Source organism: Rhinopithecus roxellana, chromosome 3 (assembly GCF_007565055.1).
Source record: "Rhinopithecus roxellana isolate Shanxi Qingling chromosome 3, ASM756505v1, whole genome shotgun sequence".
Lineage (NCBI taxonomy): Eukaryota > Metazoa > Chordata > Mammalia > Primates > Cercopithecidae > Rhinopithecus > Rhinopithecus roxellana.
In genome coordinates this window covers 106,799,017-106,811,408 of record NC_044551.1, presented here as the reverse complement: position 1 = coordinate 106,811,408, position 12,392 = coordinate 106,799,017, and the positions used below count along the sequence as shown (strand labels likewise).

The following is a 12,392-nucleotide window of genomic DNA, read 5'->3' as shown; positions in this document are numbered from 1 at the left end:
TTCCCAGTACAACTTTTAAATAACATTAATATGGCCCTACAGAATTTAACCTGCCATCTCACCTCCCTTTATTCTACATCTGATTCTCTTTGCTGTAGTTACACTGGCTTCTTTCTGTCTCTTGAATGTATTAAGCTCATGGTCATGTCAGGAGCCCTTGCCTTCCCTTCTGCTTAAAATGCTGCATCCCTCTGTTTTACCATTCACATCTCAACTCAAATCCCCCGATTTCCCTGGCTTCCCTAATTAAGGCATTTGCCCCTACCCACTCTACCCCCACTCAACTTATATTTTATCATCTTTCTCATCCCTAGCACTTACCAGTTATTGAAATTATTCATTATTTAGTTGTGTTTTTTTTGTTGTTTGTTTGTTTTTTTGAGATGGAGTCTTGCTCTTTTGCCCAGTCTCTAGTGCAGTGGCACAATCTTGGCTCATTGCAACCTCCGGCCCCTAGGTTCAAGCAGTTCTCCTGCCTCACCCTCCCTAGTAGCTGGGATTACAGACATGCACTACCATGCCCAGCTAATTTTTGTATTTTTAATAGAGATTGGGTTTTGCCATGTTGGCCAGGCTGATCTTGAACTCCTGGCCTCAAGTGATGCACCCACCTTGTTCTCCCAAAATGCTGGGATTACAGGTATGAGCCACCGTGCCCTGCCTTAAGTTGTCTTTTTTATATGCCCTGGAATCTAAGCTCTTTGAGAACTTGGATTCTTCCTGTCTTGCAGATTGATGATTTCTAACTAGAATGGTATTGGACGTATAGTAGGTGTTCAGAAAAATGTGTTTATACTCCAAAGCTTTGTAATACAGAAATCTACCCTAGGCATAACACTAAGGATTGAATTTTCTTCCTACCTAAATCTTAGAAGGTCATCTTTTTATTTTGAATAATTGTGATTTGTTAACATAAGGGTTGGGATTGCCTCACTCTACCCTCAACAGAAAGACACCAGTAGAATAAGGTTGTTCTTTTTTATGTGGATCTTCTAAAATAATGATTTTACGTATTCTACATACGCTTTCAGAAACTTTTTTAAACCTGTGTTTATGTATTTTTTTACTCATGGTTCTCCTGTGAATATTAAAAAAGAACACAAAAGCAAGATAGGAACCTTCAAGAATTTCTTTAAAAAGAACATGGGATTTAAATATGAAGTTTACTAAACAGAAGTCATATGCAGCAGGTTTTTATTTTTTCTAGAGAATTGATAAAATATTTTCTTAATCCTTTCAGTTTATCAAATGATAAAAATTAATAGCAAAAAAAATCATTATGACTAGCTTCTGCTATTTTGGAGTATAACTGCATCCATATATGTGTTTCAGTTTTTTTATCCCTCACTTTTTCTCTGGCCTAGTCTCTGTCCTCCCTACCAACTCCCCACCTTCTCCACAACTTTAGGCTAATTGAACCATTTAAAATCCAAAAGAATAACAATAACAAAATCTACCTGAGACTGATGCTACAAACTTAAGATAACATATATTTGTAGTTATGATGCTATATAAATAGGAAATGTTCTATAAATTTTTAGTTTAATTTTATGTATTTGTTTTACTCTCATTTGACAGGCTAGTTAAATTATTCAAAGCATAACTTTAAAATGAGTAAACACATAGTTCCAAACTATCAGTTTTTAAATCTGTTTATCTTCTTTTATTTTCATATGCTCCTGTCTTCTAAACTTATACTATTCAGGATTATTACTGAATAATAAATTTAATGGGATCAGAAAAGAATTGACAAGAAAGGAGGGAAGACTAAATTCTTGAGAGGAATTTATCTTTAGATCCTAGTCAGTAATGCCCAAAATGTATGTACAAATATAAGAGCTGCACTATTAAATCTCTGTTACCATGTTTAGTATTTTTAGCACCCATAATGATCGTTATGAACTCACGTAAAAATAAATACATGAATGTTATTTGAATTTCCTGTCACAATTTACATGTTTAATCCTTTTTATTGTGGCTGTAAAATAATTTTTCTATTTTACCAGATGATTAAGAAAGCCATTAATAATGTTAGAAGAATGACTTCTCATCCAACTCTTCCTTACTGTAAGTTGAATAATAATTAGCAATTATCCTTTCTTATTCTTAAACATATTTTTGGTAATTTTATTATAAGAAATGTATGGAAACCTTTTTGTTTTAATTGAAAGCATTTATTAGACTTTTTTTCTAGATAATATTTGCCAGCAAATAGAATCTTGATTTCAAAACTAGGTAAAAATAGAAAAAGATATTTCCCTAAAAGAGAAGACTGATTTAATGAAGTAAATTTTCTGGTGTTTTGACTACCAATCAAAATTTGCGACTACCAATACACAAAATTTGTGTATTTCTAAGTTAACACATTTTATCTTTGAACATTTCTGGATTTCTTTGATCATGCTAAATTATAGTGAATAATTATTTTAATAATAGAACCACTGCCAACCTTTATTACATAAGCCACAACCATACCTCGATTATTTATTACCTCATTATACTCAGTTTGTATTTTATTACTTTTTTTTCAGTTTGTCTTTTATGAGACACATTAATAGTAAGCATAGGAAGTTATTATTAGTAAGTTTTTATATTCTAAGGCAGAATATATTTGTTTTCAGTTAATCTTCGTAGGAATCTCAAAAGTTTCTCTTCCTTCAACCAAGAACTTAATTAATGGGGAATTTATTGGAGGTATTGATTCTGGTGGGTTGGAGTCAATACTCACTGGTGTGTGAGTATTCCAATTTTTAACATTTTTTTTTAAGTTATGCCCTTCGTCAAGTTGTCCTACATAGTAACAAGAATAGTGAATGTTAATTAATGAGTATTCATGTCCCCCCAGTTTAATAGCCTATTAAAAACTTTAGAAACTTTTGTCTTGGGAGATATTCTGATAAAATGCAGTTAACAAAATCAGTATTCTTTTCTGCTTCATTTACGATAAATGCTTAAAGACTCTATTATCAAAGTTGTATACTCTGTACAAAGAGAGGCTCAAGAGAACCATGTATGTATATTGAAGAGAATAACATCTGTTACTTATGCTAGAGGTATAAAATAATATAAAAAAATTTGTCTGTTTTCACTATGTCAAATTTATTCATCACTAGAAGTGTGTATTTTTTACCCACAAGTTTAATGTGAAGTGAGAACTAAAAAACAGTCATGAAGCCTGTAGTGTTAAGGAGTCAAAATGTGTTTTATATATAAAATTTAAATATTACTCCACATCAAGAAATACTTGATACTGCTTAAAACTACCCTCTTCTATGCAGTCTGGTTTGGAAGTTTTCTGAGATACTGAAGGGACCTCATTTTTCTCTCAATCCCATACCATGTGTCCTGGCAGGTATACATACTCTATACCTCAAGCCCATAAACTTTAAAGTGTCCACCCTCGAAGCTTCAAAGGTTCAGTGCACCTATTGTCAGAGGTGTTAGACAGCATCAGTTACTGCTGCTGCTGTCTTGAGAGAGAAGTACTTTCTCTGTTTAGAGAACTGCTGTCACTAGCAGATAAGACACCTGAAAAATTAAAAGCTAATTTAATTACTGGATTTTTTTTCCAGTATATCTTTTCATGTCACAAACAAGTCCCACAGATAATAATTTAGTTTGATAACAAACACTTTTCGTGTTGTGAAAATGTTATGAGACAGGATTTTTTTTAAATATTAGTCTGAAGTTCAGATGCGTCAGGATAGCTGTTTTCTTTCCTTGGAGTAGATCTTTTGAAAAATCCTTAAACAACTTTTTAGAAGTTAGCCTAGTACATTTATAATTTTTTGAGTAGAAAACACACTGTTTCTTTATACTGTCGTGTACACTTCTGATACCAGATGTGTTGGCTTTTGTCCACCTCAAGCCATTCTCCACCTCTCCAAGTACTGGCTGGGTGCCTTGTAATTTGGTTTAATTATGACACAGTCTGCCTGGAGTCAGAGTCATATCCTACAGGTTAAGGGCTCAGTCCCACAAAACTGCTCCTTACTTCAGACACCAATCGCAGGTTATCAGTTGTCACCTACACATCTGACATACTGGCTATAAATCAGAGTGCCCACCGCCCCCTCCTTGGGTTGGATTAATTTGTTACACTGATTCACAGAACTCAGGAGAAACACTTTACTTACATTTATCAGTTTATTATAAAAGATAATCATAAAAGAAACAGATGAAAAGTACATAGAATGAGGTCTGTAAGACTCCTAAGCAGAGGAGCTTCTGTCCCCTTGGAGTTGGGGTGCACTACAAACCTGGCACGTGGATGTGTTCACCAGCCAAGAAACTCATCAAATCTCCTTGTTCAAGAGTTTTTATAGAACTTAATCTCCAGCTCCCTTTCCCGCCCTTTTCTGGAGGTTGGCGAGTGGCACTGAAAATTTCAATGCTTTAGGCTATCTGTGGGACCCCATCTAAGTCACTGCATTAGTGTAAATTCAGGTGCTCTTCCATGCATTTTAGTTAGCTGTATGCCAGGATCCAGGGACAAAGGCCAAATATATATTTTATGTCACACAAAGACCAAATATATATTTTATATAAGGGATCATTTTTTCCCCTTCTAAAATGTTTAATGTGTTTTCCCCTTTTAATAAGTATTTGTTGAAATCATGCTACATGATAGGTTCCATATAAGCCTAGCTGAGTAAAAGTGAAGTCTGCTCTGCTGAAACATTAATAAGGAATCTCAGATAAGACTTTTAAAAACCTCTCGAGGCTCGGAAGCCAAACCAAGGACTTGCCATCTGATTTCACCTGCAATCCTGTAGATTTGGGTGAATTCCTCTTTTCTTGAGGTCCTCAGAAAATCCTGGGATTCCCTTGTCTGCCAAGAAGTGATAGTCCTTACTCTTCTGTAAGGCAACCATGTAAGGGACTATATGTGTACAGTACCAGGCCAGTTTTTCTGTTTTTTTGGGTGGGGGGCGGTTTCAAGGTGCCTTATTTGCTCTGTCAGCCTTTGGTTCCTTAAAACTGTCTGGGTCATATCTGATTTTGTGCATAGTCTCCAATATGATATATGAGTCAAAGCCTTGGTAATATGACTGATGTTTCCAATTATGTCCTGCTATAAGAAGGACAGGTTCTTTTTGCTTTTACTCCTGGCAAGCTGTAAAGAACAGATTCTTATTGAACTTACGCAAATAACTATATTGCCATGAAAATAAAAATACTCACTAATAGCTTCCAAATTCTGGAGGGATCAGGTAGGGAGAAAAAGTAATTGTTTTATCTTTGTTCATGAAGGCATACTTTGCCAAATTGCCATAAACTATTGAATAACATAAGAGAAAATAAAAAAGGTTTTCTTAAATCTGGAAAACAAAATATTAAAGAACTAGCAATGTTTCAAAACCACAATTCTTAAGAAACCATAATTTTTCTTCAATAAGTTATTCAGCCTCTCATACTCAATTCTTGCTCAGCTTGATCTTGGTTAGCAGTTTAATGAATTTATAAGTTTTCTCCCTTAGAGTTCTGGAAGTTCTTACACTGTCCAATGATAGTATCTAAACGTTATCAGAAACCAGTACCTTTCAGAGTCTTTTCTATGAATCTCCTTGAAGACAGAGCACTTTAGGATTATAGTTACTTGCAAACACTTTCAGTGAAGATCAGGTGAAACAATAGCCATCTGTCAGTAACAAAAGACTTAACATGGCCATAACTAAAGATCAGTTCATTATCATAATGCACAATAGACAAGTAAATTTGATTGCTTCTGTGGCATACGATATTTTAACAGAATAACTGAAAGTATGGCTGATAACATTATACCAGAACATGTCAGATTTTTAGAAACTTCACACAATTTCTGGAATACTTACCTAATATCATATGCCCATACAAATATAAGAAGGTATCACCTTTATTTGACAATGCTTCCCATGCAATTTAACATATCAATTAAGCCTAATTAGTTTTAACAAAGCCTAATTATTATAACATTCTTCTTTTTAGAGGGAGAGAGAACAAATTTTTTTGAGATATTCCAAGGGCCCTTTGGAAACTCACAAAGTTAGAGTGAGGTCAAAAGTACTTCATTTTTAATGTATTTGGGGGAAGTTTGTCAAAAATACCAAACGGTTTAAAACACTTGATTATAATAAGATTTCTGTGGAAAAATATTTAACCAGAGTGATAATTTAAATACTTCAAAGGCAAATACAGAAAGTTACATTGTTGTAGAAAAATCCTTAGCTATTTTAATGTTGTAGGAAAAAACCTTAGCTATTTTAATATTGAAATATAGCTAATTTAGTAATAATGTTAATATTAACATTAAGCCTTAGGTAATCAAAGATCTAAAAAGACATGAAGCACAGGAAATTATCTTGATGAAACAAAATCTCTGCCGGGCGCGGTGGCTCATGCCTGTAATCCCAGCTCTCAGGGAGGCAGAGGTGGGAGGATAGCTTGAGTCCAGGAGTTTGAGACCTGCCTGAACAATAAAGGGAGACCCCATTCTCCACAATAAAGAGGAAAAAAAAAAAAAGACAAAGAAACAAAATCTCGATTTTGTAGTCAGATTGCTTAAAAGGTAAAAATAATAATATTAACATTAGGTCTTAGGTGATCAAAGACCTAAAAAGACGTGAAGCACAGAAAATCATCTTGATAAAATCTCGATTTTGTAGTCAGCTTGCTTAAAAGGTAAAGGAAAACCTTTCACAATCTCTTGTCAAGAGAAAACCAATACTGCAGTAAAACTTTGCACCAATGTACTTCTGATATTAAGACTCATCATTCTTTTAATAACATATATAAATACATATTAGCCAGCTTGGCCATACATAACATTGTTTTTCCAAATTCCTCTTACACAAACCTTCTATAGCATTCTTGTATCCATTCATATTTTGTTCTGTACTCTTCCTCTTTCCCAGTATGAAACAGTCTGCTTTAGTACGAAAATTATTCTTTTTCCCATAAGAAAAACATCCTTCACACCACATAGCTTCACATTCCAAAAGCATCTTACTTTCCTGACATACAAAATTATTTATTTCAGTAGTTTAAATTACATATATTGATTAGAATTCTTAACTGTTAGTGATGTTAGTTTCTAGTGAAAACTAGGTAATAAGCAGTTGTGCACTGTCAGTCACACCAGCATTCTATAGACTAGCAAACCTATACTCTTTCATAATTTACAGAAGCATGTTCTTTTTCATAGTATAGTTTTTCAAAAGTGTGTCACAGGACACGTTTACTAACAGACCCAAATATCTTTATTCTTCTGTAATAAGAAGCCAAAAGTAGATAAACCTATATTTAGCAATTAATGTTTTAGTATTTTATGTAATTTGGAAGTTATCTAGATATTCAATTAATATCCATCATTTAATTAAACTTAATGAAATACTAAGAGTATAAGTTGTCAAAGGGATTTGGAAAACTGTTTTCAAGTAGACATAACACCAGACAAGGCCAGCCATCAAGTTCGTTACTATTTATTTTTTGCTAACAAATTTTGTAACAAAGACAACGTGAGTGTATTTGACTAGTAAGCATAAGTAAAATAAAAGATGTATATCACATTATATTTAGTGCTGGTAACTCTAAGGATATGCCTGCTTTAATTAAACCAACAAACTTAAATTAGCTTTCATTTACCAAAGATTATCTGACATCAGATGGACTTGAAAAACATTTGGGTCTGTTTCTATCTTTCTAAAAGTTTAAGGAATACTTAATTTATATAAGTGCTTATTTTTCTTTAAACCCATTATATATAATTATTAAAAATTTTGAGAATACCATCTGGTAATAGAAAAATATCACATGTATTTAACATATATATAGTCATACACAAACATACAGGCAGAAGCAGATTCTATAGTTTTCATTCTAAATTTTAGTGATCTGCCAGATATAAAATGTCAAACTCAGTAGTTTATAAAAAGGATATCTGGGCCGGGCACAGTGGCTCACGCCTGTAATCCCAGCACTTTGGGAGGCCAAGACAGGCAGATCACAAGGTTGGGAGTTTGAGACCAGCCTGGCTAACATGGTAAAACCCCATCTGTACTAAAAATACAAAAAATTAGCTAGGCATGGTGGCATGCACCTGTAGTCGCATCTACTCAGGAGGCTGAGGCAGGAGAATCACTTTAACCCAGGAGGCGGAGGTTGTAGTGAGCCAAGATCGCACCATTGCACTTCAGCCTGGGCAGCAGAACGAGACTCTGTCTCAAAAATAGATAGATAGATAGATAGATAGATAGATAGATAGATAGATAGATAGATAGATAGATAATAAAAAGGATATCTGGATCCAAATTGTGTTCCTGAAAATGGGACAAGATTACCCACCCAGATTGCTAAAACTTTACTAGTATTTGTGGAAGAAGACTTTTAAGATTTCTCATTTGTCTTTTGTGAATACTCTTTTAGAGAGACAATTTGCAGTTCATTTAGTCTTCTAGTAGCCTCTGCATACCAATCAAAAAATGCCTCCCACTGTTTGTGAAGCATTAGAGATTCCCTTTTATTTAGTGCTTCCTGTAGATGGACAATTTTGTATAAGTTAAAAACTTCCCTGTTGTGGCCACCATAATTCTAAATTGTCTTTGGTAAAAATACTCATTTCTCTAGGAAAGCACAGGGTCTGGGTCCATAATGTTTATACATAAAATTAGCTGGAGTTCCAGTTGGAGGAGTTCTTGAATTCCTTAAATTCAGAAGAACCCATGATTTCTTGTCCTAAAATCTTATCTACCTGAGGCCTCTTACTGGACCCAATCCAGTCAGGTTCAGTCTGACTTCCAGAGCCGATCTGGATGAAAAATGCTTAAAGGGTAAAAGTTGCAGGTTTCAGCTCAAGTGGTAACCTTCAAATGCACAATGAGAAACAGTAAGCACAAGGGGCCTACTGGGAGGTACCTGTGCCCTGGTTACTTGTTGCTCCTGGAGGTCATCATCAGGGGATATCCTTCCTGTTCCTCTGCTGAGAACTCTTAAAACATAGGCACATTAAAATTTTAATGAGTTTATTTGAGCATTTAGCTCAAATTCATGAATTGGGCAACACCAGACCAGAAGCGATCAAGGCTTCACCGAGGTGGCATGAGGGGAAAACTTTTATAGTGTTCAAGGAAGCAAAACAAAGACAATATTGGATCGGTTAAAGTGGAAAGTCCTTAGTTAGAAGTTAGTTGGGAGTTTCTAATTGATAAGCGTCTAGTTAGAAGTTAGTTGGTGGTTTTTGATTGGTTAAGCTTAAGCTTCATTCTACTGTTTACGTTGAATTGAGTTTTGATTTGCTCATATAGGCACACAAGGCCCTGGAGCTGTCTTAGCCTAATAGCCTCCCAATTGATTTCTTTATTTTATTTTATTTTTTAAAAGAGACTGGGCCTCATTGTGTTGCCCAGGCAGGAGTTTTATGGCTACTTACAGCACAATCAAGGAACACTACAGCTTTGAACTCCTGGGCTCAAGTGATTCTTCTGCCTCAGTCACCTGAGTAGGACTATAGGTGTGTGCCACCAAACCCAGCTCTTAATTTTTTAACATCATAAAATAATAATAGAAAAGTTCAGTGATTTTTTTTTTTTTTTTAGTACAGCTACCCCAATTTATTTTTCTGATTAAGCTATGCAAGCGCATTGGGGGAAAGGGAGTAGAGCCAGTCAAATACCTAGTCTCAAAAAACTCTATCCACTGCCCAATGGTAAAACATTTCAAACCCATCGAAGTTCATTTATTTTAAATATTTGATAAGGAATGAGGGAAACTTGACTGATATGTGACTAGCAAGTGCTAGATGTTTTATATAAATGTAATTTTTTACTACCTCCATACCACATTAATATTGATAATTATACTCTATAAATTGAGTGTTATATGATAGGCATATTTCTGAGTGATCTCATTTACTACTCACAACTGTCCAGTGACTTATATATCATTAGTCCCTTTTTACAGGAAGGAAATAGTCTCAGAGAGATTAAGTAAATATCCTAGTATAACACAAATAATAAATGGCAAAGTGAAGAATTAATAGTCATTGGCTTATTCATATTTATCAGTGAAACAAGAAGTCAGGTGCAGTGACACGTTCCTATAAATCCCAGCCTCTTAGAGGCTGAAGTGGAAGGATCACTTGAGGCCAGGAGTTAAAGACCAGCCTGGGCAACATTGCAAGACCCTGTCTCTAAAAAAAACAAACAAAAATTAACTACAAAATTAAAAAATAAACATAATACATATTTGAGATATTAGGCCAATCAGGATAACTTAGAACTGATTTTTTTCTCTAGCATGGCATTTAAAACCTTCTTTAATCTGATTTTTTTCAAAGAAAAATGTATACATATTTAAACATTAATAGTATGATAAGGATTGGTTCTACCTAAGAATTTGTTATAATGAGTAATACATAATTTATTATAAAAAATAAAAGGCTCTTAAGACATCACTGAGATAACTTTAAAGGGAAATAAAATTTATAGAGCTATGATCTAAATGCTCCTATTGTATTTGAGGATGTGTTCTTAGTCAAATGAAAATGTATTGTGTAACTGTTTTTATGATGAAGAGTATTCAACTGAAATTTCATACAAAGGTAAATTTATATAAATTGACTGATTTATTTCCTAGATGTTTCTTTCATAAAGATTTTCACATTGGATTAGGAAATAACTTTTCCCAAAGATTCTTGAAATAAATATGCAATTTTTGCCCTCTTGTAATGCAGATCTGACAGGAGCTCAAGATGGAAGTGTAAGAATGTTTGAATGGGGCCATTCTCAACAAATAACGTGTTTTCGATCTGGTGGCAATTCAAGAGTTACAAGAATGAGATTTAACTATCAGGGAAATAAGGTATTATATAAAAATGTAAATGGTAAAAATAATTTATTGTGTTGGAGGTTTATAAATATCACTAGTTTGGGTTTCTGAAAAGAACAGCTCAGTGGGTAGTAGTAAAGTATTCATCTATATGGATTTTTAAAAATTCTTCTCAAAGAACACTTCACTTGTTCTTCATGGAAGTATGTTATGTAGGTGTCCATTAAAACTCATTTAAGTGATTCTTAATGACCAAACGATTATCTTATTTTTATTTATTTATTTATTTATTTATTTATTTATTTATTTTATTTTATTTTATTTTATTTTTATTTATTTTTTTTTTTGAGACGGAGTCTCGCTCTGTCGCCCGGGCTGGAGTGCAGTGGCCGGATCTCAGCTCACTGCAAGCTCCACCTCCCGGGTTTACGCCATTCTCCTGCCTCAGCCTCCCGAGTAGCTGGGACTACAGGCGCCCGCTACCTCGCCCGGCTCGTTTTTTTTGTATTTTTTGGTAGAGACGGGGTTTCACTGTTAGCCAGGATGGTCTCAATCTCCTGACCTCGTGATCCGCCCGTCTCGGCCTCCCAAAGTGCTGGGATTACACGCTTGAGCCACCGCGCCCGGCCTGACCAAACGATTATCAATTCACCTTATATTACACACTTTTTATTATTAAATGCTCCTACTCTCTTTATCCCTTGGAACCTACTCAACGTGTGATCCAGCAGCAAGTAACATCTAGAGCTTATTATAAATGCATATTATTATTCCTTCTCCAGATGTACTGAATTACTATCTGCATTTTAACCTGATATTGTTGTGATTGTACAAATATTAAAGTTTTTTAAGAGGAAGGGGTACTGCTCCAGAACAGAACATCAGCAAACTACATCCTAGCCGCCTGTTTTATAAATAAAGTTTTATTGGACCACAGTTACCCCCATTCATTATTTTTCTTTGGCTACTTCCTACTACAACAGCATACATAGTTCAGGAGGACAAAGACCTTATAGCCGGCAAAATAAAATATGGCCACCTAAGAAAAAGTTTGCCAGCCCTGCTCTAGAGCATCGTTTACTGTCTTCACTTCTCATAATCCTACTTTGTTCAAACTGCCCCCGCTTTTGATGTTAGACAGCAATCTTTTATTGAACAGTACTCCTTGTGAAGCAGGGCTAATTCAGAGGCAGTGCACCCACAGCCAGCCCAAACTGCCTCTTTTTGCTCCTAATATCTTATTAGCCCTTTACAAAATGATTAAAGGGTAAATCTATCTTCTTTTTGTTTTCAGGGCCATGCTTCACCAAAAATTACTCTCACAGACTCTAACTGATGGTTTACCGTGCCTTTTCTTTCCCCTCGGCCTCCCAACCTTAAAATTCTCACACGTTCCTTGTATCATTGTGTGCTGCAGCCTTTTTTGTCTACCATGTTTGTCACATGGCTGTATTTTCATTTCACAAAAGTCAATATAGTTTTATGTAGTTGTGAAACAAAATTTTGAGAGCTTGTTTCTTAATACCAGTTAGCAACATTCTTAGCTTCTTAATGGGAAATTAAGGGAACTTAGTACAAATCTGCCTTTA

The 12,392-nt window shown here is 34.7% G+C and overlaps 1 protein-coding gene across 4 annotated transcripts in view; it reads left to right on the top strand.

Moving 5' to 3' along the window:
- DMXL1 (Dmx like 1) overlaps positions 1–12,392 on the top strand; it is a 179,081-nt gene that overhangs the window by 152,748 nt on the left and 13,941 nt on the right. For all 4 annotated transcript variants that reach the window (XM_030927848.1, XM_030927850.1, XM_010353785.2 and 1 more), the window contains 2 exons: positions 2,007–2,067; positions 10,709–10,836. In XM_030927848.1, coding sequence (XP_030783708.1) covers positions 2,007–2,067; positions 10,709–10,836 — 189 coding nt within the window. The remainder of the gene's footprint in view (positions 1–2,006; positions 2,068–10,708; positions 10,837–12,392) is intronic.